At 41.8% G+C, this 22745-nt stretch overlaps 4 protein-coding genes across 4 annotated transcripts; 2 read left to right on the forward strand and 2 right to left on the reverse strand.

Moving 5' to 3' along the window:
- The first annotated feature begins 1583 nt into the window (after nucleotides 1-1583).
- On the forward strand, nucleotides 1584-4265 carry LOC115670988 (inositol oxygenase 2). The gene is made up of 11 exons (XM_030592408.2): nucleotides 1584-1701; nucleotides 1851-1989; nucleotides 2115-2196; nucleotides 2316-2520; nucleotides 2928-2987; nucleotides 3095-3147; nucleotides 3273-3395; nucleotides 3512-3581; nucleotides 3686-3764; nucleotides 3881-3962; nucleotides 4076-4265. The coding sequence occupies exons 1-11, from the start codon at nucleotides 1671-1673 to the stop codon at nucleotides 4100-4102; spliced, it is 951 nt and encodes a 316-aa protein (XP_030448268.1). The 5' UTR covers nucleotides 1584-1670; the 3' UTR covers nucleotides 4103-4265.
- Nucleotides 4266-8937: 4672 nt separating this feature from the next.
- On the forward strand, nucleotides 8938-12765 carry LOC115671041 (glutathione hydrolase 3). The gene is made up of 7 exons (XM_030592494.2): nucleotides 8938-9132; nucleotides 9736-10070; nucleotides 10401-10919; nucleotides 11163-11398; nucleotides 11497-11761; nucleotides 12006-12143; nucleotides 12245-12765. Exons 1-7 carry the CDS (start codon nucleotides 9021-9023, stop codon nucleotides 12515-12517), a joined length of 1878 nt encoding a protein of 625 aa, XP_030448354.2. The 5' UTR covers nucleotides 8938-9020; the 3' UTR covers nucleotides 12518-12765.
- A 162-nt stretch (nucleotides 12766-12927) lies between these two features.
- On the reverse strand, nucleotides 12928-15619 carry LOC115671042 (AP-4 complex subunit sigma). The gene is made up of 4 exons (XM_030592495.2): nucleotides 15405-15619; nucleotides 13877-13963; nucleotides 13558-13626; nucleotides 12928-13459 (listed from the first exon to the last, which is right to left on the reverse strand). The coding sequence occupies exons 1-4, from the start codon at nucleotides 15543-15545 to the stop codon at nucleotides 13325-13327; spliced, it is 432 nt and encodes a 143-aa protein (XP_030448355.1). The 5' UTR covers nucleotides 15546-15619; the 3' UTR covers nucleotides 12928-13324.
- Nucleotides 15620-17189: 1570 nt separating this feature from the next.
- Nucleotides 17190-20955, reverse strand: LOC115671136 (ATP-dependent 6-phosphofructokinase 3-like; the record flags this gene model as incomplete). The annotated part of the gene is made up of 13 exons (XM_030592610.2): nucleotides 17190-17573; nucleotides 17688-17842; nucleotides 17934-17982; nucleotides 18081-18349; nucleotides 18601-18730; nucleotides 18810-18878; nucleotides 18977-19030; nucleotides 19169-19327; nucleotides 19556-19693; nucleotides 19789-19851; nucleotides 19962-20001; nucleotides 20103-20149; nucleotides 20737-20955. Coding segments are annotated over 13 exons (1593 nt in total), but the record flags the coding sequence as incomplete, so codon positions are not given.
- Between the last annotated feature and the right edge of the window lie 1790 nt (nucleotides 20956-22745).

Below are 22745 nucleotides of genomic sequence, written 5' to 3' on the forward strand. Positions count from 1 at the left end.
TTGGGTACTTTGCAACGAGGGGCCTGACCTTTTGTGAAATTGCGGAAGTTCCCGTGGAAGGGATGGAATGTGCTTTCTGTTTGAGACCCACGATCGTGCTGTCATTAAAATGCTTATGCTATGCGAAATTGGAGTGCCCGCGCGTTTGTTATATTCCGGGCTATGGGCTGAGCTTCATGTGTTCGGTTTTTTTTTCTTTTTTTTCCTCGTGTCGAATCGAAGACCATGGAATGATGGCGAGCGATGCGCACGGGTTGCGGCCGAGAGATGGGCGGCAAGATCAAATGAATCGAATGAAAAAAAAAAGGGGTGATATGAATTTTAGCAGGAATTCGGTCGCGTAGGAGATGGCGGGTACTTATCACTGGCGAGGTGATTACTAGCACTAGCGGATGGAGAAATCCCTATGGAGACGGGGGCAAGAGATTATTACCTTAAATTTCAAACATCGTAACGATTTGACGTGGCGTGCTCTTCCTGCAACTTAATCAAATTGAGAAATTCAAATTAGGTACAAATTGTAAGAGAAAGAGCTAGGCATGTGCCGCTATGTCGAGCCTATAGTCATCATCTTAAAATCAAAGTGAAACGGTTATATGCCTCTTAGCCACATGCTAGACCTTAAACAAATTTTCTCTTTTTGCAAACCGCCGAAATTCAGAAAATAATCTCAGAAAACGATATGGATCAGCACCAGAGATTAACTATTTCTGCAATTTATAAACCCGATTCGCAATTCTTGCTCAGCGAGAAGGTGGCTATCAGAAAAACGTCGTGTATCGCCATCACTCGACAAATTAGATATATATTTAGATACTGTCATTTATAATTTCGCGTTTTTGAACATTTTTACACGAGTGATCACTAATCGAAATGGATAGTTCTTACATACATACATTGCCCTTTTTTACCCCCCCACCCTAAAACAAAACAAAAAAACGCTAGTTAAATGTATATAATTACGAATTTTCCAGCCTGTAATTATTACTATTATTCCCAAACAAAGACTTTCCCGATTCGTTTTCTTCTGATCTCATCTAATTTACGGTCAATGATATGTATTTGGTTAGTGACACGAAGCCTTGTGTTGTGGGTAAACTCTATCCAAACTCCAATCCAATTTTTTTTGGGGCTTAATGCCCCTGGTCAATCGCCTCGAAGATCATCAATTCTTTCTCCTAAATCAAAGCGACAAGTCCCTCGATGGCGTCTAATCAACGTCGATTCTGCCAGGTCATCAGCTCGCGACCCGATTGGTGCGTGGAGCACACGGCTCACCCCGGCGCGAGTCGACCCTTATCCTCTCGCGTTAGGAAAAATCACATGCTTTTGGACTTAACATGCATGACGAGCGCGTCCATCGGATGGGATAGGGTGGTTGAGATTAGAAAAGAAGCAAGAAATTTCAGCTCCCCCGCTTTTTTCAGTTAAGGACTCCAAACATTCCAAATCGCTGATCAGGACCTGTGAGGGCTTTCGAATCGCAAGACAGGACTCCTCCTTGTCCCCTCCTATAAATACCCCCCCACCTCCGCCCTTTTCCGTAGCTACCAAGCACTGCAAAAACAACGGGAGCTTTTCGATACTTTCTTCCCGTGCTCTGTTTCCCAGTTTGGTTTCTTTCTGCGTGTTGCTGTTACCCTGCCTCGAAGAAGAAGAAGAAGAAGAAGATGACTATCGTCATTGAGCAGATCGATAATGGTAGGCCCCCACGAACTCATGGTCTCTCTTCAAGTTCGTCTTTTTGTTTGGGGTCTTTGTATCGTTTCGTGCATGCGAGTGGCAAGTGCGGATGAGTTTGACTTTGGGGGGAGGTTTTTTCATCTTCTGGGTCTGGTTGTTTTTCCCAGGCGCCGCCCAAGCGGAGGAGCAGAAGACGCTGACGATCACCAATGATCTGGTGCTCGATGGCGGGTTTGCGCTGCCGAAGGAGGCGTCGGACGAAGGGTTCGTGGCGCCCGAGATCAATGCGTTTGGTCACTCTTTCAGGTCCCTGCACTTTATCTCTCTGGCTCACCCTGGCCATCCTTCTGATGCAATGCAAGATTTTTTTACTTGCAACGAAGCGGTTTCTGATGGGACAAATTTCTCCTTTGTTCTTTCTGGGTTGGCAGGGACTACGATGCAGAGAGCCAGAGGCAGAAGACGGTGGAGGGGTTCTACCGGTTGAACCACATCCACCAGACCTATGACTTTGTAAGAAAGAAACCCATCGACGGACTTATCGGTTTCTGTCGGATCCACCATTAAAGTTGGCATCTTTTTGCCCTTCGCTTCTTGTGCTCGAGCTTACTGGAATGCTATGAACACCCCAGGTGAAGAAGATGAGGGGGGAATACGGCAAACTGGACAAGATAGAGATGAGCATATGGGAATGCTGCGAGCTTCTGAATGACGTGATAGACGACAGCGATCCTGATCTGGACGAGCCTCAGATCGAGCACTTACTCCAAACTGCCGAAGCCATCAGGAAGGATCATCCTGACGAAGATTGGCTGCATTTGACCGGCCTTATCCACGGTATATGCCCCGACTAATATGCCTCAAGATCCTATTTTTATTGGCTCAAGCAATCCGGGGTTTGACTAAGAACAGGGGATTGGAAAACCCAATAAGAAATTCCTGTGACAAGACTCTTATTTTTGTTTTAGAGATTGGACCCTAAAAATGGGACCAAACGCATGATTTTGAAAAAAATGTCGTGACCGATTTAATTGGGTAACTATTTTGTGCCGGCATTTTTCGGTTCAATCTAATTGTTGGCCGATTTAACCTGATATAATTAGCTGTGTACCACACGGCACGATGCGATCTCCGGTACGGTTTTAAAAATGTTGTCCTTTTGTTTTGCATAGTAAGGTGCCAAAAGAAGGTAGAAGATTTTCCTTTTTTCCCTTAAAAAGACATTTGATTGGCTGACTTTTCAGATCTTGGAAAGGTGCTGCTTCATCCCAGCTTTGGTGGGCTTCCCCAATGGGCTGTTGTCGGTGAGTTTTTCTTTTGTCATTTTCCTATTTACTTTTTTGGTCATGACTCATTTTTTCACTCAATTTTAAAAATTTGAAAACCTACTTACTTTTGACTAATTTTACAGGTGATACGCACCCTCTTGGATGCGCCTTTGATGAATCGATTGTCCACCACAAGGTCTCTTTGCATTCCCACAAATTCCACTCGATTTGTACATTCAATCTGTGACAAAGACCTTGATCATAACCCTAATGTTAATCTTAGTCTTAACCTTAACCATAATCTCCACTAATTTGATGCAGTACTTCGAGGGCAACCCGGACTATCACAATCCTGCCTACAACACCAAATGTGGGATATACAGCGAAGGGTGTGGTCTGGACAACGTGATGATTACTTGGGGTCATGATGACTACATGTACTTGGTAATTACCCTTTTAATTTTCTGAGGAAATTACCATCAAGCAGGTGATTATCATTAGTAAATATTGGTAATTATCCAAAGATAGTAATGCGATTATGTTGATTGGAAAATCTGCAGGTGGCCAAAGAAAATAAAACTACTCTCCCTCCGGCGGCATTGTTCATTATCCGTTACCATTCGTTCTATCGTACGTGATTTAAGTTTGCGAATTAGCCGGTTGCTCATTCCTTAATGATAACTATTTTGATACTTCAGTTGATGATGAACCTTGTGCTTTCATCTTCTTTGCAGCATTGCATAAGTGCGGGGCATACACTCACCTTATGAACGAGCAGGATAGGGAGAACATGAAGTGGCTTAAGATATTCAAGTACTGATGAAATTCAAATAATTATCGGTTTTTTTATGTGTTTTTTGTTTGGCATTGATTTGTGGGTAATTCCTTGGGACTAATGACTAATTTGTGTTCTGCTTGATTTCCTGCAGCAAGTATGATCTATACAGCAAGAGCAAGGTCCGGATCGATGTTGAGGAAGTCAAGCCATACTACATGTCCCTCATTGGAAAGGTGAGTTTCCCTCAAATAATGATCGTATAATTTATGCATATATATATATAGTGTACAAAGAAGTATGCATTTTTCAATTTATTCGTGGCTTTAACATAATTTTTCAATTGCAGTATTTCCCGGCGAAGCTCAGATGGTGATGATGTTTTAGAAGGTTTAGAGGAGTTAATTGGCTGAGAAGGCAGTGCATTGCTGTTTTAGCTTTCTTCGATTGATCTTATGTTTGATTAGTTGATGTAAAGAGCAAAAAAAAAAAAAAATTAATAAGAAGAAAGATGGGTATCTGATTGTTCATCCGTCCAATGTGCAATTATTTCTTTGTATCTGGTTGTTCAATGTCCAATGTGCAATTATTTCTTTGTATCTGATTGTTCAATGTCCAATGTGCAATTATTTCTTGTTTTAATTTCAATGTGTGTATCGTTGGCATTTAGCAATTTCGAAATTATCTTCGATTTTAATTTTGCTTGAACATGCCTATTGAGCTATTTCGTCGATAACGATGAAGGGTATCTATTGATTCTATAAAATCTCGAAAATGGTAATATACTTCGAAAGTAATTATCGGAATAATAAAATTGGTTTCCACGTTTGACAATTACTATCGCACATTCAGTGTTACGTATTCCTTGTATCCATGTGCAGTTCGAATGTGCATGTTTTCAATGTGTACTTTGACAACAGTTTGTAAAATAAATGCACTTTTACATAAAATAAAACGCGACATGATTTAATAAAACTTACTTCTCTCACATGCTGCCGAGCTTACAAATGAACATTAAAAAGTACTCTTTTCTTTTGTGGTATATACATGTGTAAACCGCGTCGTATCAATACTTAATCACAATAACTTGCTCTAAAAATTTAGGTTAGATAAATTATTCAATGAAAGAGTGGTGGTTTAATGTTTAAATATTTAACTTTGTCTTTCAAGCTTAGGCTGAATTGTCGCTCTTAAGAGTAATGACTAGAAATATATAGAAGGGGGATTTACAGGGGATTGAAAATATTTGAATTTAGGACTTCTTGCTATGTTGGCATGTGAAATTTTGCAGGAATTCAATTTTAAAGGTAATTTTTCATTTTAGTGTCACAAAAAAGTTCGTAAATGTGTCACGATGGAAAGTTGGGTTTTAGTGGTTTTTCCAAGACTAGAAATATATAGAAGGGGGTTTGGGATTGAAAATATTTGAATTTAGGACTTCTTGCTATGTTGGCATGTGAAATTTTGCAGAATTCAATTTTAAAGGTAATTTTCATCTTTAGTTTAGCCAACTAATGATGTGACTTGTTAGAAATCATTTTCCTATGCCCAAGACATGATTATTTTCATACTCATAGAAACAAATTAACTTTTTCGATGATTTCTCGTCAGACCGCACGGATTAGTAACAAAGCTTATTATTAGATGACAAAATCTTTATTTTGTCTTGTTATTTAAATAGCCCGATTATAATATGTACTCTTTTCTTATTTACGATGCGATCTCGATGTAAAATCACAATAGAAAGGAGCGATACATTCGATTTTAATAACGCGACGAAGAAATAAAAAAAAATGAAGAAATAAAAGGTACGGGCTACATAGTATAGGGCCTAGGCCCGGCCCATGAGATTCTTCCTTAGGGACTGAAAAATGAACCTCCAAAGAAATCGACAACAATGCAAAATCTTAAAGGGGCCCACGAAATCAGCAGAACAAGAGGAAACCAGCTCAGCCAAGCGAGTTGGTGGAGTGGGGGGGTTGTACTTATGCATCACGTGCTCGATTGTTTTCCATTTTCATCTCCCACGTGGCAATGTGTCCACGTGCTCGGCGCGTGACTTAGCCCGTCAGGGGGGTCCCACCCGAGACATGATCTTCCGACTCGGTGGGAGTGATCGGTTTCAGGATGGGTAGGTTCCTGACCTGGAACAACCCACCCTAGAACCTGAAACCTACAATGTTAGAACTGGTTCCCAATTTTTGGAATTTGGAATCTAACCTATTTGCCTTGAAATCGACCTCGAAACCTACCTTGTTTTTCCGGTCGAGTTCTAAGGTATACCTGGGGACTGGTTTTTTTTTTTCTTCTTCATTTTTTAGAAATTGAAATAAATAGCAGCTACATCAAAATAGTACGAGTAACAAAACGGCTCAAAGTAATATATCGATACAAAACAAATAGAAATGTAAAGTAAGAGGGAAGTTAGGTTTATTTTGTAAAGATAAATCATCTTCTTCCGACTTTGGTTTTCGATAGATGGGTTCAGCACCCAGAACGTGGAACCCATCCCTAGAGTACTAGTTTTGAATTTTTGGAACCGGGAATCGAAGCTGTTTTCATGACCTGTTCGGTCCGGTTCCCGGATAGAACCGAACCGGTCACATAGCCCTAATCAGGATCCTAAGAATTGCTATGCATTTGGACTAATCTGCCTTCGGAAGAGTCTTGGACTCATTTTGCCTTTTGCTTTCTCCGGACATCTTTTGACAATTCCGTTCCGTAATTTGACGAAGTCATTGACGGAAGAAGTGAAATTGGACAAATCCTCCGTACTTTTCTTTCTTCCAAATGATGCGTCATTGATGACCAATTTCGCAAAGAAACCCACAAATTCGTAGAAGTCAAATCTTTCGAAGATTCGCGTGCTCCATCGGAATTCTAATCGGGTAAAATCGAAACATAATATTTCATGCCTCTATTGTTCACCGTCACGCCGATAAATGAAAAACATTGTTCAATTTGGAACAAAAAAATTGTTATCGAGTAATTTTCTTTCCTCGCAAAATTTTTCTCGGGAGTGTTTTTTAATTTTATTTTTGGCTATCGAGAAGTAGTTTCGATCGCCTTAAATGAAATAGTGCATTCCCGGTATCGTATGGATCACCTTAATCATCGACTCTAGAGTTCCGTTCGTTTCGCGGAAAATGAATGATTTGAAAATTATTGTCTTTAAAAATGATCGGTCATATCGCTTAAGATAATTAGTCAATGAAAAATATTTTTATCATCGACGACAATTTATTGTGAACGATGAAAATATTATTCATTTATTCATTTTTGTAATCGATACGGACGATCATTTTTTAGGAAAATAATTTTCAAATCATTTATTTTTTCGCAAAACAAACGTACCCTTAATTAAGTTGTATATGGACATCAATGTCCTTGAGATTCTAGAATTGCTTCGTCAAAGCATATAATTATGATTATCCAATAGCGTGCTTTTTCTTAGAACGACCATTTCCGGTTTTGAAGTAATTATATCTAAAATGGGACCGCAGAAAGATTTAATTTTTAATTATATATATTTATATATATATTCGAAGTCGTGACGTATTATACAGAAAAAGAACTATAAATTATTAGAATGATTGAATCTTCGCCTTAAGAAGTGAAAAAATTAAACACTTCGTGTCCCGTCATCACCTAACACATTGTCACGGTTCAAGGTAAAATGTCCCACTCCAACAATATGGGTCGATTTCGTGCCGAGTCGTCACCCTACCAACTCATATTATATTCCCATTTTCCAAATATTTCGCCGTAATTGTCCATGGAAAATGAATTACATTGAACCCTTAAAAAATACCCTTAGAATATGCATTATACGAGGGGTAAAAAAGAGAGTATAAATACACATGAAACCGTAGTACGTAAAAATTATTATTTTTTCCCTATTTCACAAGGAGTTGAATGGCCCTTCTGCTGGACGAGCCATGAGAACGGTTATTCTACAAGTTCAGAGCGGTCGACTATGGTCCCGCATGATATCGTGGTAGGATCCTAAGCTCCAATCTTTTCAGTTATAAGGTTTTACTGGTGTATGTTATGTATAGAAAGAGTCATTCGGCTTATGCAATTCGAATAGTTAGAAATGCGCATTTCCTGTTTCTTGCGTGCAAAATCGAGTTAGCGACGGGTGTAAATTTTACAGTTTTCCTTAAACATTCCACTTTCGAAATTACACATACAGGTAATATAATTTCACCGGCTGCAAAAAAAAAACGGTCCAATGGATTTTACTAATAGCGCCCTTATAATCGATGGAGAAAAATGATCCAAAACTCCTTTCGCACTCTTTTTCCTCGTGATATGCACGATTTGTGCTCCAAAATTAGAATATTATTTCGCTAGGTACATTCGACAAGTGTTTATATGTTAAAGTTAGGCGCACAAACACAACAAAATAGAGAGTAAAGGCGAGAAAGAAAAAAAAGAAAAGATACAAGATTTATCCTAATTCATCCTTAAATTAGTGCTATATTCAATCATAGTATCATTTCTCTAATTACAACTATAAGACTGGGCTTATGCTCAAACTAACAATAAAAGACGGACTCAAACTATAAAAACTCTTTAGCGGCTTAGGAGCGACGCCCCCATGACCCCGCTGGGGCGGCCCCTCAGACCTTTATCCGCTCATCGGAGAGCGGGACCCTCACGTCTTCCTCTTAACGGGGAGCATGAACCGTACCTCAACAACGTTGGCAATGTGTACATATGGAATATAACCGTAAAACGATGCGATTATTCATGTCCTAAAATGGTGGGGTCGCTTCAGATTTTGTGAACAAGTGAAAAATAGCTGCGCCGAATTGTAATTCCTTTTTCCAACTTGGCGGGAGGCCTTCCTTTTGCGCACACACAAAACGAACGATAAATGCTTCTGAATTTTCTTTTCCATCTTCGGGGACGTTGTAATAATAGGAAGGAAGAGAGGAAGGTGACGCCCGTGGTGACCCGAAATGAGCCGGACAGCATCGCCCAGTCAGCGTTTCGTTTCCGATGATTCCCAAAGACAACGTGGAAATTCCCAAGTTTTCCTCCTTTTCCTTGATTCCCTCCTCGGCACGTGTCTCTCCTCCCTGGCCCCAGCTGAATGAATTTGTCCCATATATTAGCTCTCTTACGTCAGCCGCAAGAACAAACCACCCCCACCAATCACTCTACTTGAACACCTATAAGTGTCTACCGGTCTTTGCCTTCCCCATCTCTCTCTCTCTCTCTCTCTCTCTCTCTCTCATTTTGTGCAGAGGCCAAAAGCGGGGGAGCTGGTGGGGCGGGGAGGCATCATGGATGCTCCGCTTCTGGGCAGTGATGGCTTGATCAATCGTGAGAAGAAGCAGGGGAGGAGGAATTGGGCCAGAGCTCTGTGCTTTTGCCTTGCTTTCATCACAGTCGCAGGTGGGTTGTGTTTTTCTTGCTTGGTTTCTTTCTGGGTCGGGATCAAGAATTCTGGGTTCTTGTTCTTTCTCGTGCTCTGGCTCTTGAAGAATAGTTTGTCCGTGAAATCCGAACTTTCTGGGTATGCAAAATGAACCCTTTTCTAGCTGAATCTTGTTAAGAGTATGCTTTGACTTTGGGGGGAGTAAGGATTTCTTGATTCGACTTTTTCCCTTCCGCATTATTGGATTGCCAGATTGAGCGAGAAGGTTACTAACCGAAGTGTGACCACTAATTCAGCCTGAATTATTCGATCGGGGACCACATAGCTAAAAAAATTGTCCTGTTTGGGGCAGAAAGAGAATGAAGGAAAGAGATAAAGCACATGAGAAACGAGAACACTTCTTATGGTGCATGCTTTAATGTCAGAACTGGCAAGTCACATTGCTTAGATCAGAGTAGATACGTGCCATGTGAAATTGAAGAGCCATGGCCATAATGGATATGCTATTACTACCTTAGGATGGTCTTTTAAGCTGCACCAAAAGCAGTTTTATCACTCATAATATATGGGACGTGAGACGTTGTTGTTCTAATTTGGGTGTTCATCTTTTGCAATTTCAGTTCTTGGGCTTATAGTATCAGGGGACATAAATGCATGGTCTCTGGGAGCGGGTAGCAAGTATGGTGGGAGTATTCTGAGCAATGCTATAGTTGTTGAGTCGGAGAAAGGCGTTGTTGCTGCTGATGATGGCCGTTGTTCTGAGATCGGGGCGTCGATGCTTAGGAAAGGAGGGCACGCGGTCGATGCCGCTGCCGCCACCGCTTTGTGCGTCGGTGTCGTCAATCCGATGGCAAGTGGAATTGGAGGTGGTGCTTTCATGATCGTCCAGTCTTCATCGACATCAAAAACCGAAGCCTACGACATGAGGGAAACAGCTCCTTTGGCTGCTTCACAGGTTTATCCTCTCTCTGCCACTGAAGTGAATACACAAACCTGATCAGTCGATAAAGGCTCTAGTCTATTTTTAGATCATCTGTTCTCTAGTCTAGTAGAGCTAATTATTATCATGACTTAGTAATTACTATAGTAGCCATCTGTCAAGCTTTGGAATTGATTCGTTAAACGCCATCCTCTGAATTTTTATCGAGTATTTAACTTCTGTTCAAATTGATTATCTTGGAGGTATAGAGGAAACCACTAGTCCCATTGGGATCTCTCCTATGTCGAACAATCTGCTTCGTCCCTCCCAGCTGTTAAAAATCGTAACTTTTAGTGCTGTCAACAGGACATGTATGAGAACAATCCCTTGGCCAAGTACCATGGCGCTTTGTCTATGGGAGTGCCTGGTGAAATAGCTGGCCTTCATCAGGCGTGGTTGAAGCACGGCCGTCTGGCATGGAGGACCCTGTTCCAACCGTCCATAAAACTGGCAAAGGAAGGGTTTGTGGTCGCTCCGTACCTTGGGCATTACATAGCAAATTCTGCGAAGATGATCTTGAATGATCCTGGCTTAAGACAAGTGTTTGCGCCTGGCGGGAAGCTGTTACGCGCCGGCGATACCTGTTATAATGTGGAATTGGGCCAGAGCTTAGAGGCCATAGCAGAACAAGGGCCACGGGCATTTTACAATGGGAGTGTCGGCGAGAAGTTGGTCAAGGACGTGAGAGAGGCTGGAGGGATTTTGACGATGGAGGACCTAAGGAACTATAAAGTCGAAGTAACGGATGCGATGTCCGCTGAGGTCATGGGCTATACTATATTCGGAATGCAGCCTCCATCGAGCGGAACGTTAGGGCTCTCTCTGGTGAGTAATTTCTTTTAGATATTCCGTTTGTTGTTACACCCAACATATGAAATATCGATCATCTACTAGTGCTATGAGATAATGTTCCAATTCCGGTAGCCTATACCTATAGCATGGGAAGGTGTTGTGATCAAAGGTTGATGCGGAAGTTGGAATTTGTCTATGAGAGAGTGACAAATATAGTTGTTCTTTAGAGGATAGACAGACTTAAAGTGCCTGATCTTGTGTAATGGTCATGAACAGGTCCTGAACATCCTCAACAGCTATGGAAATTCCAATGCTGCAGAGGGAAGCCTTGGGATGCACCGCTTGATAGAGGCAATGAAGCACATGTTTGCTGTCCGGATGAACTTGGGTGACCCTAATTTTGCGAGCATCAGTCAGTACGTGTCCGAGATGCTCTCTCCGTCCTTCGCGAAGCAACTGAGGCAAAAGATACTCGACAATACTACTTTCCCTTCGGAGTATTACATGTACAAGTATGAAGATCCTCCTTTGAATTTGGCAAATTCAAAACAGACCTCCGCTTTGTTGTGAACTTATTGTAATTTAACCTGTTTTAACCCTCTGTTGGCAGGTGGAGTCAACTTAGAGATCATGGTACCAGCCATTTCGGTATCGTAGACGCAGATCGGAATGCCGTATCTATGACTACAACCGTTAATTATCCATTTGGAGGCGGGGTTCTCTCGCCTACTACAGGTATCGTGCTCAACAATGAGATGGGCGACTTCTCGACACCCACAGAGATTTCCCCCGACCTCCTGCCACCTGCTCCAGCGAATTTCATCAAACCAAACAAGAGACCTTTGTCTTCCATGACCCCACTCATCATCACCAAGGTATGCAAACACAGTTCTTTGGCTTTGGTTTAACATGAAGAGAATCTACACTGTCTTTGACAGAATAGCTCTATCTTGTATTCGTTGAATTAAATTTAAGCAAGTAAAAGTACAATGAACACCAGATCAAGCGTTCTTTAGAAAACTTTCCCACGCACCATATATTGAATTTTCGAGCAAAATCTAAACTTTGTCTCTTCTAAACTTGAATTTTGGTTTTCTAATCCAAATCTACCGAATGCAGGATAACCAGTTGGTAGGGGTTATAGGAGGGAGTGGAGGAATGAACATAATTCCAGCAGTGATCCAAGTTTTTCTAAATCACTTTGTCCTGGGAATGGAACCATTGGATGCTGTTGAGTATCCAAGGGTCTACCACAGGGTACATTTCAACCATATTCATTCAAGAACTTTCAATTGAATTCCTCTTACAAGTTGTTATGTTCTGGTCATTTTTGACTCAGTCCTTTTCCTATTCCGCAGCTGATACCTAATGTGGTATTGTACGAAAACTGCACCTGCATCGATGGTGATCACATTGAGCTTGCGGACGAACGGAAGCTTTTCCTGAAGGGGAGAGGTCATAAATTGGAAGCCAGAGCGGGAGGAGCAATTGTCCAGCTTGTCGTTCAGAGTCTACAAAACACGCCCGATTCGGGTCGCAAAAGTCGCAAGGACTTGAATTCTGGAGTCGTCCGTGGAACTCTTACTGCTGTGAGTGATCCTAGAAAAGATGGGAGGCCTGCTGCGGTATGATCTTTCTTGTAACTAATTGCGAACGAAAAATGGCGGATTAGAATGATTTTGCGGCTCGAATACATGGAAGCTGCAAGTGATGCTGCTTGTATTATTGAATGTAAGAATCAGGATCTTGTATATATGTATGGTACAATTACTTAGGAAGGTACAGTCCAGGCTGAGAAATTGTTCCGGAGGAATTGAGAAATAAGTGCTTTGTAAAGATAGAGGGTGAATGGTATTGAGATCACCGGCCATTGCTTCAATGATGTTTCCGCACTAGGACACAATGAGCTCCATGAGTTTGCTTCTACACATCTCATTAGAAAAATATCAAAGCGATGCGTCTTCGACTTTGAAAATGCAAGCAGAAGCCTTCCAACTGAGGCCAATAATTGGGCGAAAATCAATAAGCAAAGCAAAGCAGATAGCAGTCGACGTAGACAACACTTCCCATAAGAAAGACATGAACAGTAGAACAGGAATCGGGAGGAATAACATTACAGAGCCCAATACAAGGTTTCTGCCTCCGCGAGTCAGTTTTTCAAATGCGTTTAAGATGACCAATTGAATGCATATCCGACATTTCTCGGAAATGTACATTACAACTCTGGTACTGTTGCAAAAAGACTACACCACCTCATAATCAGTTCCTCCAGAAATCCACAATTTGTCCTTGAAAAATTCTACAACCACGCACGGATTGCGCATTACAAAGAGCGAGAGTTTGTAATATACAGTCACCAAAAATTTTCTCTGAGTTCCATAATGTGTAACCTTGGCGCACCGTCGAGAGAAAATGACGACACTTTATTGGGTATGGTTTCATGATGATTTCTCCATCAGCTGTATGGGTGTCAATATGTTTGATTTGCTGGTCTCCACAACGCATCCATTCATTACCATTTCCTCCAGCATAAAATGTGCCTTCTCCAAGTGGAACATGATGTCCAGTTCACACTGCATTTAATCAGGAGGAGAAAGATACACATACTTAACCCGCTTTGAAGTCATTTTTGAAGGAACTGAAGGGGAGAGGCTATTGCTTTATGACTCACCACATTGCCGAAATGACGATCCATGGTTTCAACTAGTAAATGTATGAACTCCAAGATCGCAAGCTCATTCTGGAACATATTACACAGATGAATCAATGCTACAGCAGGAAAAGTTTTAGGTGGCCATGTACATCTAAAGTTTGAAATCATAATTCATGAGTATCTATACCAAAAAGGGACTTAATAAAAATATCTATACAAAAAAAGAGGAAAAGTTACTAAATTATAGCACGATCTCCGTCACACCCATAAAAACACATCCGAGGGTGCAAACAATCTTAAAGAGCAAGCAAAACTAGGCAAGAAGATGGTGCTTTACCTCTTCATTGTCAACTCCAACCAAGAAGAAAAGTGAAGCATAGCGCCTATAGACAATCTTGTAATTGCGATGCTCAACAAACGAACACTGTCGACAAGCAAAAGTTCCAAGCAACATGCAAAATGGATATCCATGTGAGAACCAAGATATATGATGATAAGATAGTGAGCAATAATTCTTCCATAACCAATTTGTATTAAATGGAAATACAAGATCCTCTAGCAGGACAGCAGGAAGGAGTCAAATAAAAACATGATCAGCCAACTTTATGAAACTAAACAATTAGTAGTGAACATTTAAGAGCTAAAAATATTCACTTAATGAAGGTTGTAATTACTGAATAATTGAAAGTTGAAATGTATATGTAGTCATCTGAAATCTAACTGACTGCAAAGCTTCTACCACCATCACCCGCGCCACACCATTATCGCCTCCACTACCACCGCAATCCAACTCCAGTGCTGTCATTGCCAGTCCCCGTGGCCATTCCATCACCTTGCCAGCAGCAACACCACATCCAACACCTGCCCCATCACAAGTTTCGCCTCCCCCATTAATCAATCTCTTGGATCATCAATGTCAGGATCATTACCTTAACCACCGCCAGCATAAGAAGAACACCACCTCAACCAGTGCGCCCCACCACCTCCAACATTTCCTACTCAACCACTTCTTCGCATCATGCTTACTATTGACAACAGGACAGCGGCTATTCACGTTAAACCTTCCTCCAGTATTAAGAAGGTTTCTGCGACTTAAGCGGGTACATGATTTAGAGCTGCAGTTAGTTAATTTACTTGCATCTACTAGAAACTCATCAAACACACTCGAATAGCGTCAAAGTGCTGAAGCATTCGATTTTTAGAGCTTAACGAATGCCTTATATTAAGAATGGACAAGAGCAACAAAATACGCAACAAGGAACTAACAGGAAAGCAATGTCCTTGACGAGGTCATCAAACGAGAGACCGACAGGAAAAGCTCCCTCTCATCGCCCATCCACGCAAATGTAGCAATGTCTCCCATGAAGCCAGCTAGTTCGCAAGAATTTCAAGAAATCATCGAACGGTCGCCCATCGAAACCGTTGATTCTAGGCCCAACCTCTAGGCTCCATTGATCAAAATAGTTATTCAAGGACAAGTTATGGCGGATGGCTATTCCATCTAAAATGCACGGATTAATGGATAGGACGTTGCCTATAAAAGAACTAAATCCAAGAATTAAGCTAAGATCATGCTTCGAACACCAAGAATTCGCGAGAATCAAAATTTTGCAAGAATCAAGCGCGCCGATGTTTCCTGATCATAAATCCATAGTTCTCCTTCTACTTAATGCGTCAACCCATAATCAACTCGAAACGGGTACCAGCACCCAATCTACGATGTCAAAGAAAGCACCACCCAAACAAACAAGAATCGCCCAATGAAATTAGGGCCCAGATGGTTGGAACCAGGGAGATCTGACGGACCGATCGATGGATGCGGACGAAGAAGAAGAAGGAGGAGGAAATTGGGTGGGGGGAGAAACCTGTTGCTCGGTGCGGGCGAGGCATTTGCGGACGATCTCGCCCTCAAGAGCGCGCCTTTCTTCGAGGGTGAGGTACTCGTAGTACTGGGCGAGACGGGTCTGGCCTTGCTTGTTCACCATCAGTATGAATCTGATCCCCATCCCTTCTCCTTCACCTCCTTCACCTTCACCACCTTCCCCTTCACCTTCAACTTCACCTTCCACCCAGAGAGAGAGAAGAATGGCTTTGCTTCTTCTGCGAAGCTCAACGGGTTGACACGGGAGCTGGGAAGCAGGCAAAGGCTTGCTTTGCCTAATTTTCTTTAAAGAAAAGGTCAAAAAGCCACAAAAAAAAAAAATTACCATACCATGTCCATTTTAACACATTCGACTTTTTTTTTTTCATGATACCAAAAGTCTCAAATTTATATCTATATAACACGTTTATCCTCCATCAAGATTCCTCCAATGTTAATATTGCGATGATATGGTGTTCACGTGACTTTAATAAAATAAAAACGATATTACTTTAGCTAAAAATCAAGTGACAGAACCTTAACGAAAGGTAAATGTGTCACATAGGTACAAGTCATATTAAAAGGTATAGGGCGAATTGTCACGGTGAGTATAGTTTGAGGTTTTTGATGTCACAAAAAAAAGTTCATAGTAAATGTGTCATAGTGGATATAGTTTAATGTTTTTTGATGGCTTTTTCCTTAAAAAAACACCAATTTTAATTCATATCTCAATTCTGATTCACAATTATTCTTGACTCACAAAGGCAAATACCACAGAAAACCCAAATTATACCCACTCCGATACTAATATTCCAAACTTTTTTTGTGCCACAAAAAATCCTAAACTTGTCCACTGTGACACATTAATATAAATTCAAGATTTTTTATGGTACAAAAAAAGTTTGGGGTATTTGTGTTATGATAGGCATAGTTTGGAGGTTTTGTGGTATTAACCCTCTCACAAAAAACACCAACTTTCAGTTGGTGCCCAAGTCCAACTGCGTTAAATTCATGCTCAATGATGTCGTTCAAGTGTAAAATGTCATTCCATGTGTACTTGGGACTCACGGTTGTGTTGATACACAATCTGAGAGCTTTTCCTGTTTTCGGATGCCGCCGTTCGCGAGTTCAAAGTTCCGTTTATCTCGATTTTCGGACATGCTCAGATCCGGCGAATCGCTCATGCGTGCCTCGTTTTCCCTAGGTAAGTCATTTCTTCGGTCCATTTCGATTTTCGTCTCCAAGATCCAAACTTAAAGGAATTGAGCCTTATTTGTTCGGTTCAGAATTATCAATTGCAGGGTGCCGGCCTATTCGCCTAACAGCTAAGCAACGTGTTGACACAGGGAGCGGGTGAAAATGTTTGCTTAGAATCATCAAATTCGCGTGTGGCCGTCAGATTCGTCTCTCGTCTTTAAAGGAGTGTTTCAATGTGATCAGAAACTGTCATTTTCTCAAAAATCGGTCAAAACACGTTAAATGGCGTCGATTTGGAGTTAGTCACATTCGTAACTTGCCAACAAAAGAACAGTTTGCGTGCAAACATGTGTTGTTCCATGGACAAGTTGTGGCAGAAATTGCTTAGCTTGGGAAGGAGGCAAGGTTGACTTCGATCACGTTCAGGTTGTATCATCAGTGAAGCGTTTTGGGCGAAAGGGCTGTGCCAACCTGCCATGAGCAAAGCCTCAGGCGAACTCCATATCCATCTTCTTTCTTGCATCAAACGGTTTACATGCTGAGAGAAAAGAGAAACCAGCTCTTGTGCAACATGGTTCAGGAATTCGGAGGATTCGTGAGGAAATCATTTCATTGCGACTCAAACTCTAAGAGATTACACCGAGCAAGCATCGACTGCGTTGTCTTACGTTTCTCCAGCACATGTATAGCTATATACAAACCGATAACTTAGATCTGCCAATCAATGTATTACGAACAAATTAGCTAATATGCTCACAGAAATATCGGCATAACTTTAACCGGTCTCTTTCCCGATGCCGATCAAGTCAACCTGGGCGCAGATTGGGTCATCTGGCAACTCTGTTGGTGGCTCTTCTTCTCTTTTGTCCTCAATCACGTCTTTAGGACTCCAGAAGCTAGGCTGGTTGGTCGAAGACAAGAGCCTCGCCCACATCCGATCCGTTATCACGACTTTGTTCTGCTTCTCTGTAATTCTCTGGAGCAAAAGAAAACAACAAAGAATCGGGGTAAGGTGAAGGATTGCACGCGTTACTCGCACCAAAAGAAACCGCGATTCGAATGCCGATATGTACTCATTGACCACACGTACATAGAAAGGTATGTATGTCTGTCTTCCATTGACGAGTCCTGAAGTGAAGCCAGTGTAGCCCGCCATTGTTCCGTGAACGACGCTTTGAGCAAGAAGCGTGCAGTACACATTGTCGGACGCGATGCTTGGTACGGCGCGGATCATATACGTAGGGTCTGTCAAAACAAACATTTGATTAAAGTTAGATCCTTCTGTTGCTTTCCGACATAAGCATACTATTACAACAGCACGTTACAAAATACCTACCTATGTATTTGAGGTTTATGGCCATCTTACCCTGTTGGGAAAAATGATCCTGCAGAAAGAAAAATCAGGAAACATGTTCAGCAAATCGGTTTTGAATTCGAGGAATTGCAGAGGAAGTCAAAATGCGAACTTAAACAATATGTCCACCTTAATTCTCTGGGAGATCCACAGGCCGACGTCTTGGAGGACCTTGTTGCCAGAAGCATCCTTACTGTTATCCAGGGATTCGATGCTCTTGGACATGAGTTCTTGTCCTGCGCCTTCGGCAACCACAAGAACCATGTGCCCGTTTTCCTTCAGTCGTTTGTCTATGTACTCGAAAAGCCCACCTGCACCTTCAAGGTAAAAGGGCGACTCTGGAATCAAGCAACAGTCCACGTCGCGGCTTGCGAGAGTGGCATGCATCGCAATAAATCCTGGCACAAAACCCATCTCTAAGTTCAATCACATGCTTGAAGAAAGATGCGAATATCATGGACATAGAAGCAAGACAATGATGCACTCAACGAATAGTGTTAGAAAGTCAAAATTAGCTGATTCATGTCGACAAGTCATGGTTCTAAATATTCCCTGGCACATGATAATGCAGTAACAAGAACTAAGGCACATCAAAGAACAGATTACGACATATTAAAGGGTAAAAAAAAAATCAAGAAAGGAAGCTCACCGCTGTGGCGGCCCATCAGCTTTACTACACCAATACCATTCTCAACACTCTCAGCTTCAACATGGGCAGCATTGATAGCACGCTGAGCCTCCTCAACAGCAGTGTCGAAGCCAAAAGACTTGTCAATAACCTGCATCAGCCAAGGGCATAAAAGTGAGACACTGTCCATTCTACAAGTTTTGAGTAGTTCAGATGGTAATGGTACATACTGGAATGTCATTATCAATGGTCTTGGGGATACCGGCCACTGCTACTTTCAGACCTCGTCGTCTAACTTCCTGCATTGTTAATGACATTGGAGTGTGACTCAACTTCAACAAAGTGAAACATAGCATGTCGTCACCAACAAAAAACACTCAACAGATCATTTTTTCACCTCGAATATCAGAGATGCCCCTCTCTGAGATCCATCACCCCCGATTATATAGACCTGAAATTCAGAAAGCTGTAAGCATGTCTTCCTGCGACGGAAAAGCCGGACTGGAGAGTAGTACATGTGGTGTCTCAGAAACTACATAAAGTTAACAAACAGCAAAAATTTGTAAATTTGAGAAATGTGGTTAAAGACCTGGTTGATTCCCCTATCTTGGATGCTGTCGACTATCTTTTTTGTATCATGACCACCGCGTGATGTCCCGAGGATGGTTCCTCCACGTTTATGGATATCATTTACGACCTTTGGAGTCAAAGGAACTGTATTTCGAGCATAGAAACCCTTGTAGCCGCCCTGCAGATCCGATATTTGATAAAAACGATTCCATTAGGAAATTCTGCAACATATCCCTAACTTTAGTTACACAGCCAGAGATACGAAAATATATCGACAAATTCTCGAGTAGGACCAAATGGAGTTCTAATGTAGAAGAACCCAATAAATCGTCATAATGTCCTCTATCATTTCTGATCATTTTGGAGTTAATGACAATGCCTTAATGAGTGGATTATGCGCACTTACGTCTATGCCAAGAACTCTCTTGACGCCGTACATATTGTACAACCCGCACACGATTTCCCTGATCACCGTGTTGAGCCCCGGACAGAGACCTCCACATGTCACAATACATGCGTAAACATCATCGGACTCAAAGTACACCTGCATGATATCGAATTGTCCAACAGCATTAGTCAGTCATGAGCATTAGAGCACGGTATTTCTTCTGTCATGACAGAGCAGAAGGAAACTTATACCTGTTGACGCGGCCCTGCACGTCGGAAATGTACTCCTCTTGGAGTGTCCTTGTGCACGACAATCTACAGAAACGAAGATAATGTTATTGAGATAACAGACGCGATATTTCCTAGCAGATAATCGAAATCTACGCCAACACAAGAACGGAATGTGTTGCAGAAGGGGGGCTAACCTTTTGGGGTACGGTGTCATCGAAATCGACGAAATACTGTCTGGTTAAGGAAAATATAACATGTCAATACGAATGTCCTTCAGTTCGCGACATAAAAACCTTTCGAATCAACAAGAATAAGGAACAATTTTTCCGACTTACTTCACAACTGAATATGAAGGGTTGTTTTGCAACGGATTAGGATAGGTCTGCAAGAAAACAAATGAACATATAGCAAATGAGAACATGATCAATTAACCGCTAATGACCCTTCAAAATTTAAATTTGATGAATCTTTAACCAGGCTTAGCACTAGTAAAATCAGAAGATGGCAAACAAATCCTATCAGAAGCGGGTGATTGACTCACAAAAGGACCTGACATGACATTTTGAAGCTGAAGAATAGAGTCAACTCTGAAAATGAAGCGACGAATCCAACACAGTCGATCAATCGGCAACTTAATTATTGGAGAACAGCCCTTGTTATGATGGAACTGTACTTAATGTCCTTCATTTGAAATAAACAAATTAAGCTAAGCTAGTGTCAGATTCTTTCTTTTTCCCCACTTGGAAAAAGGAAGAAGAAGAAGAAGAAGAAGAGACTTTTGTCTCTGTTCCGTGAATCTCGGAAGCTCAGGAATGTAAATTCATTCACACCCTTTTCAATTTCCTCCGATTCCGGACCATGAAACGCAACAAATAGTATAAGAAGAAAACAAAGTGAAATCGATCAAACAAGCAAGCAAGCAAATTTAACCAAACTATCGATTAGAGAGGGAGAGAGAGAGAGATGTACAGGGAGATTGGGAATGTAATCAGAGAAATGAGGGACGTCCTCGAGGACGTAACCGGCATCCCCTACTACGATCTTCTTCTTCGTCACGTCCGAAACGCCGGCCGATCCCGCGGCGGCGATCGCGGGCGACCCGAAGCAGCACGCCGCCGCCGCCGCCGCCGAGCGTCCCGGGATCGACGGCAGCGCGATCACGAGGCTCCGGCGGCGCGAGCGAGGGCTTCACGGCAGGGGCGGAAGAGAAAGCAGGGATCGAACCCATTATTCAAAACCGGCTGGCTGACACACACAGAGAGAGAAACAGAGAGGCGGAGGGCGAGGAAGAGCTTGAAAGAGGAAGAGGGTTTGTGGAAAGTTTCAAGTTTGAAGGGGTGGCATGGGATCAGCGGAGCAGAGCATATTTAAAGCAAGATTCCGCTGACCCAGATGAAAACCAGAGGACGCCGTGGGGCTGCGCGTGCTGGTTTTCGCTACTTTTCTCCTCTGTCTCTCTCTGTCTCTCAGTGGTCACTTTCACTGTACAGCTTTCTCTCTCTCTCTCTCCAGTACGTGAATCCGGAGGAAAACCTGTGGCCGACGCTAGTTATTCGTTTAACCCGGAGTTTCGGGGGAAACAGAGGAGGGGCAGAGAGGTCGAGGTCAAATTTTCCAAAGGGAAGACTTTTCCTTTTCCTTTTGATGTGGTTCTTTCTTTCTTTCTTTCTTTTCTATTTATGGTTGAATACTTACGTGCGGAAGGGGGCGAAATTTTTCCAACTGTTTTTCCAGAATTTTCACGTGACTATGTATATAATTTATATGACATTCTAGGACGTTCCGGGAAACTCTCTCTCATCGAATGCGCTCGTGACGACGTAGACAACAATCACAAAACGATGCTGCATTAATACAAGGCCGGTAAAAGCACGAGTCAGTGGTTCGATCGTTCAATCAGCGTGGATTCGGCTCGCAGTTCCCTTGTTGGGGTGTGGTTCATACTCCCCATCGACACAGAGAAGGACGGTTGTCCTGCTCTTCGGTGAGCAGGTGGACGTTTGGGAGGGCCGCAGGGGTAGGGCCCTCGAGCCGCCAGAGGGCTTTTATAATTGGAGCCAATATTTTATTAGTAGTTTGGGTTTGGGTACATGAATAGCTACTGGGTATATATAATCTCATTCTCTTGTAATTGAAAAATGTAATAGAGAGGTACGATGTGCTAATTAATTGTTGAGATGCACATGTGAGTTATTTCAGAGAAATCCCACATTGGAGATGATGTGGTGTAGAGTAATTAATATATCATAGTTGGCTCATAACTCAATAGCTTAAACTTTTGAGTGAATGTGGGTCCAATTAGATATGTTAACGGTCTCGAATTTGAGCTCCCTTTTAGTGATCTCCTCGGGTGAAGGTATCGGGTATTTGGGTTTTTATTGCGATTAAGGGAGAGTAGACCTATTACTGAGGAGATTGTTGAGATGCACATTTGAGTAAATGTGGATTCGACTAGATATGTTGACAGGGTTTGAACTTGACCTCCCTCTTAGTGATCTCCTTAGGTGAATGCATCGGGTTTTTACTGCTTTCACGAAGTAACACGAGAGATTCTTATCGAGCGTTTCATTGTGATTCAATTACGTAAGTATTCATCTATAACCTACTATGCTAATTGCAAACCGATCTCATTAATCGATCTATGCATACCTAATACTGTGGATAAGATTGATACATGTTTAGTTAATCTAAGGTCCTATTATATTTGATATGCTCGAGTCAATGTCCTCTAATAGAAATTAAGATGACCCCTTAGCTCTGTGTATGATTATTCTACCTAGCAAATTAGCACCACGCGCAGATTTAATATATATATTTTTCGACCCAAAAAAGAGAGACTCAATATTAACAAAATTAGAACCTCACGTCACCATTTTCTTATAAAGATTAGAACTTTAATATATAAAAATGTCATGAGGTCAACTCACGCGTGCATGATTTCCTCTAGAAAACAAAGGGATTATTCAACCAAATACCAT

Source organism: Syzygium oleosum, unplaced genomic scaffold (genome assembly GCF_021117445.2).
Source record: "Syzygium oleosum isolate NSW1041296 unplaced genomic scaffold, Sole_v2.1 Sole_v2.21, whole genome shotgun sequence".
NCBI lineage: Eukaryota > Viridiplantae > Streptophyta > Magnoliopsida > Myrtales > Myrtaceae > Syzygium > Syzygium oleosum.